At 47.3% G+C, this 16,375-nt stretch overlaps 1 protein-coding gene across 2 annotated transcripts in view; it reads left to right on the top strand.

The window, feature by feature from the left end:
- The window catches only part of LOC125984205 (RNA binding protein fox-1 homolog 3), a 116,456-nt gene that overhangs the window by 38,964 nt on the left and 61,117 nt on the right, over window positions 1–16,375 (top strand). For both annotated transcript variants that reach the window (XM_049746162.1, XM_049746163.1), the window contains exon 3: window positions 7,586–7,695. In XM_049746162.1, the coding sequence (XP_049602119.1) occupies window positions 7,586–7,695 (110 nt within the window). The remainder of the gene's footprint in view (window positions 1–7,585; window positions 7,696–16,375) is intronic.

Raw genomic sequence — 16,375 nt, forward strand, 5'->3', positions numbered from 1 at the left:
ACGGTACACTTTTCCCCCCTCCGTATTATTGAACTCCTTCATTACCAGTACAACGTAATATTTGACGTCTATTCTCGTCAATGGCAGTGAATGAGTTAGGGTGTCAACCAAACCTCGTAACTTATAACGTACAATGTGATATTTGACGTCTATTCTCATCGATGGAAGTGAATGAGTTAAGGTGTCAACCAAACCTCAGTAACTTTTAATGTATTTTTTCTTTAACAAGTAAAACATTTCACTTTATCTGGCTCACATTAGCTGTAGCTTAGCATTCAAGGCCTCAAGTAAGCCTCTCCTCTACGCAAAGACGTCAAACAAACTTGCTGAACTATGAATGTCTTCTTTTATCACAGCAAACATATCCCTTCAATGTTGACCCAACCTCAGCTACGACTTTGATATTCTTTAATTATAGAAAAATGTTTCAGCTTTTTCTCTGGCTAGCAGCTAGCGGTAGTTGTAGCTTAGCATTATTAACATGCTCACACTGATACGAGTGCACTAAATGTGCTCTCGTTGAAGCACTTTTCAAGTTATCTCCGTTTTGAAGCTGTTGAAAGTAAAGTCCAGATCATATCTGCCGGGCGTTCTCCACCAAGTAAGAAGAAATTGTGCCTTTGCCTCGTTGCCTTTGGAACATGATAAGAAGGAGCAAGGGGGTGAGCGACATGTCCACTTCTGCAGCGCTCGCTCGCTTGCCGATAAGAATCCATCTCTGATTAAGGGCTTGCTATGCCAAGGTTTATATTTGGCTTTTGCACATTCAATTTGCTTGGTGGTTAATAGCGACTCCTTCACCCGCTAACACAGACGCTGGTGCCGGGCCAGACGGCTTTTTTTTTCTTTCATCTTTAGGCTAATATAAATCAATACGTCGTAAATGTGACGCTCGTCATTGTGTCAACAAGCTGAAATCCCCCCAGACAGACTTTTTTTTTTAACATAGTGTTTAAAGGGCTATATTTGCTATATTTATATAACAGGGTGCACACGGATAATTTTGGCTGATAAGCCACATGCTGCTTCATCAAGTGAAAAGACTTGCAATGAATGCTTATGTTTCCTTGGCAACTGTTGACTTTTGCTGCGCTGTTGTTGTTGTTGTTGTTGTTGTTGTTGCTCCACCAGCAGCAGCACCCAAACCTGAGTGGTGTTGGCTTTTTATTGGGGCGCGTGGTGAGAGTCAATGGAGCTGTTTTCAATTAGTTTTGCGAGTGCTTATCCCATTAAAGCTAATGACTTATTGATTTAACGACAGTGGCGCTTTTGCTGTGAAACGTGCCGCCATTATGACTCTCCTGACTCTCACCGTGACCGATGGCGTCCAGTTTTTTTTTTTTTTTTTTTTAAACCTCCCGCCGCCCTCGGGGTCGTCACTGAGCGTCTTGGGTAAGTGGACAGGCTTGTAGGTTTTGACACTGCAGCCGTTTGAGACGGCACTTCTGTCTCCTTTCATCCCCCAAGTCAAGTTGAATAGAAATTTGAATTCTATTCAGTGTCTTCATTTGCAGGTTACTATTATCGATTCAATATCATATGCTAATTTCTAATTTATTCTAATTATTTATTAATTTATTTCTAATTTATTCTAATTATTTATTAATTTATTAGAAATTAGCATATGATATTGAATCGATAATAGTAACCTGCAAATGAAAATTCTTTCATAAATATAGAAAAAAAATACATTGAGACGTTTTGGCAATCATTGAAAATGTGATGATAACCAATTATGAAAGGAGCACCAATTCAAGGTCCATGACTCTTTTTTGACCTTTCACTGCTAACAGTGGTAAACGTACACTTAAAACATTGTCAGAGCAGTTAAAGCTTTTCTGATGGTGGCACTTTGATTCAATTTTGCGCGCCGTCCGATGCGAACATTTGTAAATGTGCCCAAAGGTGAAATCCGAGGTGGTCGCGGGGCTCGCCATCGTACACGCCGGCGTCGCCTTCGCCGCACTACACTCGTCACTTCTTATCGCTAATTGAGCTCAATGACCAGCAGCTATTTGACTCTGCCTCCTCTTCCTCGTTCACTCATTTCCTCTCCGCTGGAAGATCCTTCCATGCTGACGACGGCGCTTTCTCGTAATGAGGCGAGCGATAAGGCGGCCGCCGACCTTGATCATCTTCCTTTTTTTTTTTCTTTTTTTTTTTTTTTTTTGCTCCATGGCTTCTCCAATTTCCCTCGCACATTTATCTCAGCCAAACATAAGCTAGGCGAGCTGGGCCAGGTCGGGCCGGACCGCAGGCGCATCTTGATAGCGATGACCGCGTCGCTGCTTCTGCTCATGCTTTATCAAACAGGAAGTAGGAAATAAGCGCTTGAATTCATCATTAGTGCAACAGCTGAACAATAGATGGCTTCACAAGCCTTTTTCCTCTCCGTAGGAAAGCAGAATAAAAACTACAATAAATGTGCCTGCCATGCATGTTTGAAAAAAATGAAGTTACGATTTGAAAAAAAAGTCTACACACCCCTGGTCAGAAGTCTTGCGGGGCAAAAGTGCTGGTGCGGGAGCGCCTCTTGGAGTCTACCTGTCTTACAAATGTAGAAGGTGTGTGAGCGTGTGTGAATGCGTGTGCGTGTGTGTGTGTGTGTGTGTGTGTGTGTGTGTGTGTGTGTGTGTGTGCGCGTGCGTGTGCGTGTGTGTGCGTGCATGTGTGTGTGTGTTCATTTAATCACAATGAAGTTATAATGAAGACGCCTGACCTTTACTTTTAATTTTATGGGAGGTAGCTTGGATGCTAATGTACTTGCGATGTAGGGTCGTTTGATAGTTTGATAGGCTGATTGGAGGCGGAGTATTTGGATGTCCGGAGGTCGGAGGACAAACAATTTAGGGTATCTATTAATCATGGAGAATGTTTGTTGGTGGACGTTCGATTTAGGTTGAGCATCGAGGTGGTGAAGCCTGCCAAGAGGATACTCGGCAGACTTGATGACTTTTTATTAACCTTTCACTGTGTTGACATTTTACCACTACTACACCGGCCTTCTTATTTCTGCTTTCAAAACTCGGGACAATTATCCCCCGACTCTTGAAATCAGAGTCGTTTTTAAAAATGTTGTATTCTGTTAAATTCACTTGACTGTCGGCCAGTGATGTTTTACCCCGACGGCGGCGGAACACCTGCTCCCGCCTGCTCCAGATGGTTAGCAAATAAAAAATTATTTTATAGCATGTTGCGCTAATGTAAACGAAGCGCAGCATTCCAAACTTGGCTTTTGCATTTTTACTCTGATTTGGCATGCTAAGCTAGCTTTAACTTGCTGCTACGCATCACCTTAGCCCGCCTTAGCTAACCTGTGCTACGGCTAATGTAAATGTGGGTGATCAATATTTCCAGATGAATTCACGTTGAATATCATCTGCTTTTGAGTAGTTGAGTTCCTCCGGACCGCCAAGCCCGCTATCCATCCTCTCCGACCACTCCGGGTGGGCGGCTCATTAGCCGGTGTTCCCCACTAAGCGGGACTGAAGGGAAAAAAAACAGCCATTAGCAAAACAAACGAGGTTAGCACGGCTTGCGAAGGGCCGGGATTATTTATTCCAAAATTGCTGCGTCGAATCTTCTGTGTTGCGTCACTGTAGGGCGACAGAGCTCATAATATTTAAATACTAACACGAGAGCCCATCAGTGTTTTAATTAAAGAGGCGGCCTGAGGGCTGTCACACATTGTTACATTTTGCTTCGTTTAAAAGTTAAGCATCAGACGCTTTTCTGTCATAATTAAGCAAAAATGATCAAAGTTGGCCATCGCCTTATTATATTTTCCCTTCAAGTTAAATAAAAAAATTTGGCTATGAGGAGCAAGGATATGCTCAACTTTGTGACACCTTCAGCAAAATGTAACAGCTCTGTTACAGTATGGAAGCAATGCTAACGTGTCACCGGCAACCACTGTTACGTAAGGGGCAAGCATTTAAAGATACATTGAGTTTTTTGTTGGACTGTTTTCAATATTGTTACAAAATTGATTGTTTTTGTATTTATTAAAATTCATGAAGAGATACCTTGTTATTGGGTTGGGGCTTCAGTTGAAACCTGCCTCTCTTGCCAAAAGTCAGCCGGGTCCACTTTAGCTATACCCCTACCCTTCGGCCCCATGGCCGTCAACAAGTAGAGTGTTGGAAAATGGTTGACTGATGTATTTTTTCCTGCTCGAGTATTCCTCGAAGAATCTCTCATGGAGCCTGGAGGACCAATCGGAGCGCAGCTTTTCATCCATATGCTAATATGCTAATATGCTTGATTTATGTGTGCTGCTGCACTGTGGGAAGTAAAAAAACAAAACAAAACGGAGGAAGAAGAAGTGAAAGCGAGGGAGGGCAGGTAATAGGATGCATCTGACTGGAGAGGAAGCCGTGGCCTCCCGAGACTATTTGGAAGCCAGTGAGCCCTCTGGATGGCAAAACGGCTTTGGCGCGTGCATTACTCAGCCCCATAAATCTGGGCGCAGCCCCTCTCGGACGACACCCCCAACGCCAGCCACCGTCCGCCGTCCCACCCGATTCGTCTGCCTGCTTTGCTTTGCCTTTAATTACCTGAGCGATCCGGCGCTCACCGGCAGCACTTCCCTAATGGAGCATCACTCGCGCTGCCAGCTGGCAGCGCGGCCCCCTACCGGGTGGGGAAGGGCGGCTGGGGACCCAGTAAGGGGCGGAGGGGGGGTGTGGGGTGGTGCACTGGAACTCTCAGTTATAACTCACTTACGTATATAGTCTTCATCTCACACAAGGCCATTAGGCATTTGTTTTACAACACCGGATTAGTGCACCTTTATTGATTTGTGGATTATTTGGAGTCTTTGCATTACGGATTTGTGGCAGTTATCGTTAAGATGAGTCATGGCAATAATTAGAGACTTCCGACTGTATGAGAATTTACTTGCCGCGTGGATTGGCTTTTGACTTTGTGGATTATTTCCAGTCAGTGAGCTAATTTCTATTCTGAAAGGCGGCAATGATGATGACTGACCCATGCAAGAAATCATTGCATAATTGACATGCAGCTTGTCAAATGCAAAAGTGGCTTTTTTTTTTACTTTGTTTTTGACTCTGTAAATTATTTCTAGTCCTATTTGTGACCAAATGTTGAATGTTTGTTTTTGACCGTGGATTATTTTTATCAATTGTATTTTTCCTATTCAAATATCAGGTTAGAGGAGCCATTACATTTCTAACTTTGCGGATTATTTCTGTTCATCCTATAAATTTTTCTTGTGCAAGGCAAAAAATATTTCCCTAATTGTCAAAATCCAAGCGGCATCAATATAATTAGACTGAAACACTCAGCATGTGTATGGTGTTTTTTTTCCCACTTTGTGGATTATTTGTAGTTTATTCGTACTATTCAAGCAACTTGCGAGAAATGATGCGATTATTGTGATTCAGCTTTGAAAAGATAAATTGCTGCAGATGAAGTTTATTAGCAGCACGACAGCCAGGACAGGTGTGTATGTGTGTATGGGGGGGGGGGGGGGGTGGACAGGAGGGTTCCATCTGCCAATCAACATCCCGTCAAACCCGTCTGCGGCCTCTTGTCAACATTTTACTCCTTTCTCCTTACGTACTTGCGCTGCTAACAATCCCCGCGCAGCTTTAAAATGCATGGGGCCTTTTGTGCACGGGGTAAAAAAAAAAAAAAAAATCCAGCAGACTGTTGAGGAATGAGGAGGCGGTGTTGCGACCGGCGCTGACCTTGGAGATTATTGCTAAGCTCGACAGAAAAAAATGCTGTATGTTTGTCAAGAGCTGTCCGTCATCAATGAGCTTTTGTGTTGGATATCGATCGCTCGCCCGCTGACTGATGCACAACAAACATGCTCGGCGACAGATGCCTACACACACACACACACACACACACACACGCACACACACACGCACACTTTAATGGGATGTCAAGTCGACTGGGCCGCTTCAGCTTCCTCTCAGATGCAATCTGGGCAGGCCGGCCACACCCACTTGGACGACTCATTAGCAAACATGGCGCGGATGAGCCGAGTCGAGCCTGGACGTGTTTCAAACCTTTATTGGAAACATTTCTTGACACAAACAGAAAAGTGACACGAAGTGGTACCTTGACTTTTGCGTTCAACTTGTTCCAATGCAATTTACTTGCATAGCAAATCAATGTTGCCCATTGAAAATAATTGAAATGCCATTAATACATTGCAGCCCCCACCCAAAAAAAAAAAATCACCAGTATTTTGAAGTCATTATTCATCACCTTGACACCTTACCTTGCAGGCCCCAACCTGCTTGTATTTCTTTTATGAGCTTTTATTATTAAAAAAAGTCTAAAAGTTAAAAAATGATTGCACATTCGCGCACGAGTGTCATTATCTCTCCCCGTCCTCTATTTTTATCCTTTCATATTGTTAGTGCAGACAAATATTTGGTCTTCACCTTACGTCTGGCGAGCGATCCATTAAGGCGCCGCTGCGTTATTAGAACACAAAGACCGCCGAGAATGTAAAACAATCCGTTGTGTACTAACACTCTCACCTCAGAGAGATTGCCAACCCCCCCACCCAAATTCAGCCTCATTCAAAAAAGTAACCCTCGTTTCGAAGTCTGAACCCGCTCCATCTTGAGATGTGTTGAAAAGCCAGACATAAGGAAGGGTGGAAAAAAATAAGTTGGGAAAGACCCAGGAGGGGGTTCAATACAACTTTAATAATGCGGAGCAGCAGCAGCTAAATGAGGTGTTCGCTGCTACTTTTAGACACACACACACACATGCACACACACGTACACACGCACACACACGCACACACGCCGCACTCTCAGAGCAGCTGAATTATTAAAAGTGTTGTTTTCCTTATTGCGTTGCAGCATTGCGCCTCCTGCTTTAGCCAGAAATTGCATCAAAACCTTTCGGACTTGCCACAACTAATCCTTGACGCCCTACTTTCATACCCAAGCCCCATCCACGTCTTGACGCACTGCTTTGAAACCTTGATTCGTCCCAGTAGGGGGCGCCGGCTCCCGCTTTGACGCGCGCTCTGGCGGCCCATTAATAACGGCGGCCGGCGGCAGAGGCGGGGGCGGCGCTCCACCCCGGCCGGCCGACCCGCCTCCTCGGCTGCTCTGCCCCGAGCAGTGCTGACATTTTAATGGTGCCTTTCTATTTTTTTCTATGTCTTCTTTTTTCTTTTCTTGGTAAATAATGCATGTGCTACTGGTTGGCTCCTCCCCCTCCCTCCCCCCATCCAGTGCTTTTGTGCACAAATTACAACGCCTTGTCTCTCCTGCTGCACCGCTCGCTATATCACACCACGGCCTCGCTCTGTGTGTGTGTGTGTGTGTGTGTTTAGCAGAAAAGCCATGACAGTAGAGTCAAGTTTACCGCCCAACACTGACTTATGTGGCGTTGAAAGCAATTTCCACTGTTGTGATATCGAATTATCCGATTGTGAGAATTGGCATCAAGCCGGCGAATGTAAAAAGAAGTCACACTAAGTCCATGATGGGCATACTGGCCTCGTCCCGACAACAAAGCGAGCTACAAATATTGCACACGGCGGATAGCTGGAGTTGCACCGCCGTGACGCCATTTTGTTTGTGTGCAGGTAACGCGTTGTGCAAGTCGGGAAGCATCGGCGTCTTCGGGAACGTGGTGTACAGCGGACTGCTCAACGAGCACTTGTGGCATCTGGGAGTACCGCTCTTCACGAGACTGGTGAGTCTTCTTCCTTGTTTCTCTGACTGCACCGGCACCCTCTGTAGGCTTGGAAGTCAAACTGCTGTGTTTTAGGCCAAGGCAAATCTGAGCTTTCGGGATCTCATGCTATGCCGTCACGCTGGCCGGGACTTAATAATTGCTGACATTTAAATGTTGCTTAGCGCCGACCAAAAAAGAAAGACAAGGTTCTAATTAAAAACGGGAGCAGTGGAAGAAATAAGGCTTTGGTGGCAGAGAGAGTTCCGGATCAGGACAGCTTCCAAGGCTGTTAATTGCCCCCCTCTCCCACCACCACCTAGTTTGCATCAATATTTACGATCGATTTGAACATTTACGAGGCGGGAATTAGTGCTGATTGGTGCGCCGGGGTCGCACCTAAATGGGTTACGTGAAACGAGATCATTCCCGCGATGGCATAAATGTCCAGTGTGAAGCCTCGCTTGATGAGCGCCTCGTCGTCTTGTCTGTGGAAGTGCGTCACAGAGCAATTGTTTGATGCTGGTTGAAAAAAATGTTGATGATTGTTTCAGTGATCCTTTCAGGATATGTCTCAGAAAGGGTGAAAGCGGATCCTTTTTTATGCTTTTGCCATGCTTCTCAGAAAAAATACACAAAACCAAGAAAAAAAAGAATGTTACTGGCTGGAATGAAGTCTGAGTCTGCACCGCCAAAACTTTGTTCAACATTTGTGGGCTGTTGATAGTCATTTCAGATTGTGTACCTCAAAGAAACCAACGTTGCTATCTGAAATGAAGTCAGGAGGCAACGGCAGTGGACTAGATAACCGAATCCCAAACGTGTTCCAACTTGAAGTCAAACTCGAAAGTTCAGTTGCCACCCTAAAAGCTTCTGATGTTGCTCTGATCAGTGCCGACGTTTCATGAAGTTGCCCATCCAAACCTTGGAGGGATTGCGCCCTGCCGCGTCCTCGTGTCAGCGTGCCGGGTGCGCCCTCCGGTGGCCCGGTAGCCGTCGTCCGGCCCGCTAATTACGCCGCAACCCCGCCGAGAGTCCCCGAGGGGGGCGTCGCCCCACATGTCGACTGCTCAGATCACCCAGATGTGAACCCTGCGTGATCAAGCGTGGCGCACGCACGGGCCGGCATTTGGCGGCACGGCCATACGCTACGTTTATACGCCGCCCCTCCCCCAAAATCGGCAGATGGGCGATTTGCTGCCTATAGCGATACGCTTACAAATGACGCTTAATCATGTTTTGCGGGGCCAGCGCGTAAAATGCAGCATGTTGTTTTCTTTTTGTCATGTAGCGTACATGCTACCCCCTTTATTGCTCTGTTTGTTTTATGTTACAATCCCTCCAGTTTACAGTTAGTGGTTAGTGTAGCTAGCTGAATTGCTATCAAGACCTCGAGAACCAAAAGCCAGTTCCCAAACATCAGACGGAATTCCAAGTAGAGGTGAGATTGTGGTGAAATGTCGAGGGAAAAAAAAAAACAATCCGGCGTGGTCACCCCTCACGGGACCGTCAGACATTTTAGGCAGGAAGAGCTCACTTCCTGTGTGAAAGCTTTATCTTCATAATGGATGCGCTGCTCTCCAGGGGAAGTCGAGACCACACTCACGAATCCAAATGGTCCGCCAATGCTATTTGAGCGAGATTCCCCGAGACTGCGGGATTATTCTGCCGTGCTCCCATGATTTTTTTCCCCTAATCCCACCGCGGCAGAGAACGCTCTCCATGTCGAGACCTCGTTGTTTTTTTTCCAAGCCTCTCTTCCAACACCCGCTCCTCGGCGGCCTCACTTATTTATGAGCGCGACTTGAAATAGACTTCAGTGTTTGATAAAAGCGCCAACCTTAATCTGGCGTGCCCGAGAAGTGCATTTCATTTTTATTCCCCATCAGAGATTGATGGCGGAGCGCCGCCGCTTCCCACCGGCTGATTGCTCATGTAAATCCGGGCCGGACCCGCAGACAATGCGTGCGTTTGCGTGCCATACTTTTTATTTTTTATTATTTTTTTTGTGCATGAGATTGAGACCGCCACATCACGATATGTCCGCCGGCCGGAGTTATGTCATACAGTTTTAGATTTAAACTTGTTTGAGTGGGCGTCAAATTATTTGGTTTGACCTATTTACATTGCATTCAATATTTTTTAATGAGATCAATGAATAAAAAATACATTTTAATGAGTATATTCTACAGGGAATTGAAATAGTGCGGGCTTCTGGACGAGCACAGCTGCCCTTATACAGCCCGCCCGTCATACTTTGCCTACCCTTGGGCTTAAACGTCCCCCATGACACCCCCCCCCCCCCCCCCCCTTCCCTTGCCTTTTCACGACACTTTGCATCTGACGTGGAAATTAGCCTGGCGCTGGCATCTCATTTGCTCCCAAGGCAGCCAAATGTTGTCGGGGTGTCCTCCCGGAATAAAATGAGCTCATCCCGCAGGAGGCCTCTGATTGGAGGAGAGGGGAAGAACGTGGGAAGGGGAGGGGGGCACCACAGAAACCACCGGAGCTCGCCGCGGGGTTAATGCTCCGCCGCCCCTGCCCCCCCCTCGCAGTGGTGTATTGATGATACGTTTGGAGAATCGCTGAGGCAGGCGTATTGTTACAGCCAAGAAGAAGAAGAGGAGGAGGAGCCCCCTCTCCCCCTCCTCCCCTCCTCCTCCTTGGTTCCTTAGCAGATGGAAAAGACGGCAAAGCGCGCTGCGGTGGTATCGCGGCGTACCCAAACACTTTGTCGGGTTCTGATTGCGGCAACCTGGCGGGACCCCGAGGCGTTCTTTCTTCATCGCACTCTTCTTCCTTCAACTTAATCCTCCAACATCAACACATAGCTCACCCTGCTTAGAGACCCCCCCCCCACCCCCACCCGGCCGCTAACCCCACCGCTCTCAATCCTTCCCGGGACGTTAAATTTCCCGGCGGCGGCGGTGGCGGAGGAACGCTTGCAGGCAGCTGTCAGGCGGGTACTCCAATTGAGCCTCAATAAGAGACGGCCCAGGAGGGGGTGGTAGCCGAGCGGGGCTGGTGGGGGGGTGTCAAAAGAAGAAAGGGGTTCTAACGTCTTCTCCTCAGAGGAAGGAGGGGGGGCTTAAAAAGTGGAGAAGAAGCGGTGAGAGAGACATTAGAAGAAGAGTGAGGTGGTGGTGTTGGTGGGTGGGGGCGAGGAGGTGGGGGGCAGCCCGAGTCGAGCCCCCCCTGAGCCGGGGAGAGGGAGGGCTGCCTCAGCGGATCAGCGCCAGTCGAAAACCAGGCGCCGCGCCGGCCGCACCGACCGGTCCCTCCGCTTGGCCCACGTTTGCCCGCGTCTACCGTCCCACTCGCCATGATGATGTACTTTTGGGTGAGTGATGAGGCCTCGTGACCACAGCGGAAACTTCCCCGGCATGCCGTGTCACCTATTTTGGCGTAGGATGAAGATGCTGATGAGGAGGAGAGCGAATTCCCTTGGTCATTTTCGTTCGCTGGTTTCTCGTCTCTAATTTGCTTTTAATTGTTTCTGAATCATTGTCATGTTGGTGCCGCCGCTGAGCCGAAACGTTTTCCGACTGCGGCAGTTGTTGACGTAGAGGTGTGGATGCACCGTTTTGGTCGGAGGAAGGGGGGGACTTAAGTCAAATCATTTGCTTAGAAGAAGTTTACCGATTTGGTTACCTGGTCATCCAATCTCCCAAGTTACTGTAGTGTAAAGGTTTCTCGAGACGGAATTTTGAATCTCTGCTCTGTTATTTGGTGTGCCTGAAAAATTGGCTGAGCCTTTAGGTCTCTTTCTTGGCTCAACTCTTTGAATCGAAACAGTGTCAGTGTCAGGGTTTCTACAGGCGGGATTCAGAATGCAGCTTTGGTTTTGGGTCCCTCAAGAATTGAGCTGATGGCTGTGCTTTGAGGCCTCCCACCAAGGCCCAGCACTCTTGTTCATTCCTGAAGAACAATTTGGGCTAAGTTAAGAAGCTAGTTAGCGCCACTCGGCTAAAAAACAAACAAACAGGCGGTTTGTCGATTCTTCGACTAAGCTAAGACACCGATGTGCTTAAAAATAGACCAGATACAAAATTACAGGAAGTTCAGTTCGCAAGCTAAATGGAGTTTTTGAGCGCCTCCTGCAGGTGGCGAGCATCACCTGTACCTCATTAGAATATTTATTCAGCGGACAGATGTTCTTCGGCGGGGCCATTAGCTTTAGCTTACAAGCCCCGGTCGCCGGCTGATGGAGACGGATGCGCGTTCAAAGTCGTCCAGGTTACTCACCCGGGCCGCCGCCCTCCCCCCGGGGCCCCGCCGGCCTTGCGGTAATTGTCGGAAGTGCAGGTGGCGTGTCCTTGTATATCATGGCTGCCACGGAAGAAGAATAAGAGGCTCCGAGTGGAGTGGCCGCTTCTGTCCTCGCCGTCATGAATAATTGAAAAGCGCCGGGTGCAGACGCTGCGACGGTGGTGTGGGTAATGGAGAGCAGGGATGCACGCGGCGTGGCGTGGCAACGAGTGCCTCTTTTTATGGCCGGGGTGGCCGGCGTGGAGCGCTTTGGACTTGTGTTAATGTTGCGTTGCTGGAAGAATGTAAACGGCCAGCAGGAGGGTGGCGGCTTCCAGGGTGGTGGCGGCTTCCAGGGTGGCGGCGGCAGCGCTCGTTAACGGACATCACTTTGGGCTGACGCGCCATCAAGCTAGCGGCTTCATTTGGTTCTCTTTAAATCAGTGTTTCAATTCTGGATAAGCTTTCAAAACTAGGATGTGAGTTTCAAGACAGGGTTAGGGTTTTAAATTAGGGCTTTGGATCTCAATATAAAACAACATTTTAGGGTTTCAATTTTAATCAGCGGGTTATGGTCAATTTTAAAAGCGTTGTGAGTCAATTTACATATTCAAGCGAGGGGTAGGGTTTCAAAATGTGGGTTTCAAGTTAGGGTTCCAAACTAAGTTGAGGGTTCGAAATTAGGGTGTCAAGACAGTTTCGAGCTTTTGTGGCGTTGGGTAAGAAAATGGAAAGGACGGCCCATTAACGGCGGCTCCCCGACTTCCCTTGGGCTCACTGTGGGCCCTTGTTGCCACGGCAACCATCGCTAAGCACCCCTTGCAAGCCGCTTTGCTATAGACTCGATTTGAGTCAACTCGCTATTTTTTTCATCTTTTTTTATTTTTGGCGACATTTTCAATTAGTTTCATTGACACAGTTGTATAAAGTTCACGCAAACAAAAAACACATTTGTAAAATATTAAAGCTCGAAAATTATGCTTTGAATCCAAGTGTACAAAGTGAATGTCTCAAGCTTGAACTGTTAGCGTGCTAGCGTTAGCGCCTCCTTGCAAATCAGGCCATTTTTTGATGCGATTGAAGTTGGTTTCGCTTGTTTTGTCTCGTCAGCGTTGTGACGGATTTCTCCTCATCAAGTGGAGCACCACGATCTTTTTTTTTTTTGTCCCAGAATTCCTGATGTGTGGCATCTAAAAATAGCCCATCTGAGAGCTAAAAACAAGCCGGGGCTCTTTTTTTGTGTGCGCGTGTTGCGATGCAGGAAAACACGTTTTGTTTGTAATTTAGCGGCGCTGGCCTGAAAACGTCTGGGCCGTCTTCGTCTCGCTGAGCTGACGAAAGACGAGGCGCGCCTGGCCTCAGCTCTCACTCATCTCGCACACTCGCCATCCTGACACAACGCGAGCGGAGCGCTCCCGCGCGGCACCGCCAAGATCAGATAGACCGAACGGGACGCTGGCGTTTGATAGCTTCGCCTCAGATCAGATGACCCAAACGGGGGCGGGCATCAGATGGAGCCAACGGGAGAGCAGAGCTTTGCGCGCTGCGGTTGGTTATATTGCTTCTTCTCTGCTTCCTTTGTGAAGCGCTGCAACATCTGCATGGAACATTCCTGACTGCTATTTCCCGTATGACTTCAAAGTGAAGCTACAGATGAGTTGTCAACGTTAGCTTGAATCGCAGATGGACCGTTTGATTCAATGACTGTTTGGATGGATGGACGGACACGGACGGACAGACTGATGGTCAACCAATGTGACCCCTCCATGGGTGGGATGGATGGACGGCCGGTTGGTCAATCCAAGTGATTCATCTGTGGATGGATGGACTGCTGGACAGTCCATCTGATTCCTGCATGAATGGATGGATGGACGGACGGTTCATGTGAGTCACCCATGGAACGACAGACAGACGGATAGATGGATGGACAGGTGGACGGACTGTCTCTCCATGCAATTCATTCATGGATGGACATAAAGACGGACAGACTGACAGACGGTCCATATATTTCATCTATGCACGGACAGACTGACGGCCATTTTGTGATGTATTGACGGATGGATAGTCATCCTTTGTTGCACACTGTAATTGTAAAGAATGATGAATGAATGATTTTTTTGTTTTTCAAAATGACAAAAAAAGCACAAAGTGTGTATTTGTTGAAGAGGCAAAAGCTTTTTGGTATTTCTGGACTTGTTCTCTGAAATGACAAGCGTGTGACATTGGCCGTCCTTTTCACTGGGAATTATTTAACAGCAGACCTCAGTGGTCTTGTGATGAATATTTCTCTTTCTAGTCGCCCTTCCAGCGGGCGGACCCTCCGACCGACGGAGCGAGCGAGCGGTCGGTCGGTCCGTCGCCGGCAAACACGCGGCAGGTTGAGCATGAAACATGCATGAGAGCAAACACCGCGCCCCCAATAACAAATGCTCGCACGCCACCGATACTCGTCCGCCTTGGATTGACCCCAGTGAGGGAGGGGCCGGGGCACATGTAGTGCAGAAGGGGGGTTCTGATTCATTACAGCTCCAAAAACTTTACATCCTCCATAAGCAAGGCTTGAAAGTCCAATTTGAAACCAAAACCTGGCTTGTTAAAATCTTAATTTCATGTTTTTAGTTGTAAATGAGGTTCTAAGATCTGGCTTAGGCTTTCAAACAAGGGTCAAATTCAGCTTCGAAGTCCGGCTTAAGGTTTCAAAATTGGCTTTCAAGTTGTGCTCGCAAGCCAGAGGCAGGGTTTCGAATTTGGGTTTGGCCCCGGATTCCCGAGAGGGGTTTCTAGAGGGTCAGAACGCGGGGTGGTCAGCAAAACCATGTTAAGGAAGCTCAGCTCAGCTTTCTTTCCCAAGGGACTGACTTCGCTTGCGTTTTTTTTTTTTTTTCTTTTTGCCGCCGTTTCCCAGGCAGGGCGGCTGGATGCGCAGTGGCTAAACGTCAGGATGAAAGTTAGTTTGCAAAACAAACTCATTGTTTATTGATGACCATCAAATATTCATGCGCTTGCTCGGGCGCTTCTGATAGTTTTATAGCTGATTAACGACGCGTAATTACAGGTTTTATACGCCCAAGAAAAAAAGAGAAAAGCCTCCCAACAAGAAAATAAATGTCGCCGCGCCACTGATTGATGCCGAGCGTTTTCTGCCACCGCCATGCAAAAAAAAAAAAGGAAGAAAAAAAAAACTCGTCGTCGGGGCCTCGTCTTCCTCGTCTGGGTCGTCGGTGAGCTCACACTATTTGACAGCGCGCGCTCTGGCGTGCTTTTTAATTAAAAGAAAACTCAATAGCCTTATCAGGAGCGGCCATTTGAGCCGGGAGACGTATCGATTGGCCGCCCGCCCGCCCGCTCGCTCGCTTATGCAGATGCCGCGCTTTCATCTGCCGGCCAAGATCTGCTTTCACCAAATCTATGTCATATATTATTCAACCTGGGCTCACTTCAACATTCAAATGCGAATCTTTAGCTGCTTGTCGGAGGAAGGCCGCTGCCTCCGCCGCCGCGAGCTGGCCGTCATCGCGCGTCGCTTTCTTCCGCTGGCAAATGGAAAACTTACTCATGACTTTTTACCTACAGGAAGTATGTGACAATTACATAACCCGCCCAAAAAATGTTTTCATGTGACATAATTGCCAATGCAATTTGCAACTGCCTTACATGGATGGATGGATGGATGGATGGATGGATGGATGGATGGATGGATGGATGGATGGATGGATGGATGGATGGATGGATGGATGGATGGATGGATGGATGGATGGATGGATGGATGGATGGATGGATGGATGGATGGATGGATGGATGGATGGATGGATGGATGGATGGATGGATGGATGGATGGATGGATGGATGGATAATAAATAATTTAACATTTTAAAAAAATTAAACATGTATGTCTTAACTTTACTCACTTTTTGTGAGTGAGTGTTGACACGCATCCCTGCCCGAGATTTTCCGAGGAAAACGACAAGAAGGTAATGAAGCATCTCAGTGGTCGTCTTAATTGGCCGCACGTACGCTTCTTCATTTTTTTTCCCTCCTTCATCTGTAAAAAGGTGGTTGCCGGGGGTCTTTTGCAATTTGCGAAAGAAGTCCATTAAGTTCATTAATTTAATAATGGGCACAATAATGAATGCGAGGTATTGCTCAATTAGAGGACGGCATCCAGCATCCCGCTGTAATGAGATTAGAATGCGAGCGATGCAGCGCAGGTAGTGAATTAAAGCGAGAAGATATCGGGAATTAAATTGTAATCCTGCGACACTTGGACGTCTGAGACAAAAATAATTTATTTTATATATTTTTTTTATTTTTTATAATTGCTGTACGGATTAGACGTGTATGTGCCTGCGTTTTCTGGTGAGATTTCAAAGTCAATCTCCTGTTTGCCATCAAGGGCCTTTCATTTTCCTAATGGCGCCTTCCTTTTTTTTTAAACGCTTAAAATCCGGCCGGA

Source organism: Syngnathus scovelli, chromosome 16 (assembly GCF_024217435.2).
Source record: "Syngnathus scovelli strain Florida chromosome 16, RoL_Ssco_1.2, whole genome shotgun sequence".
Classification (NCBI taxonomy): Eukaryota; Metazoa; Chordata; class Actinopteri; order Syngnathiformes; family Syngnathidae; genus Syngnathus; species Syngnathus scovelli.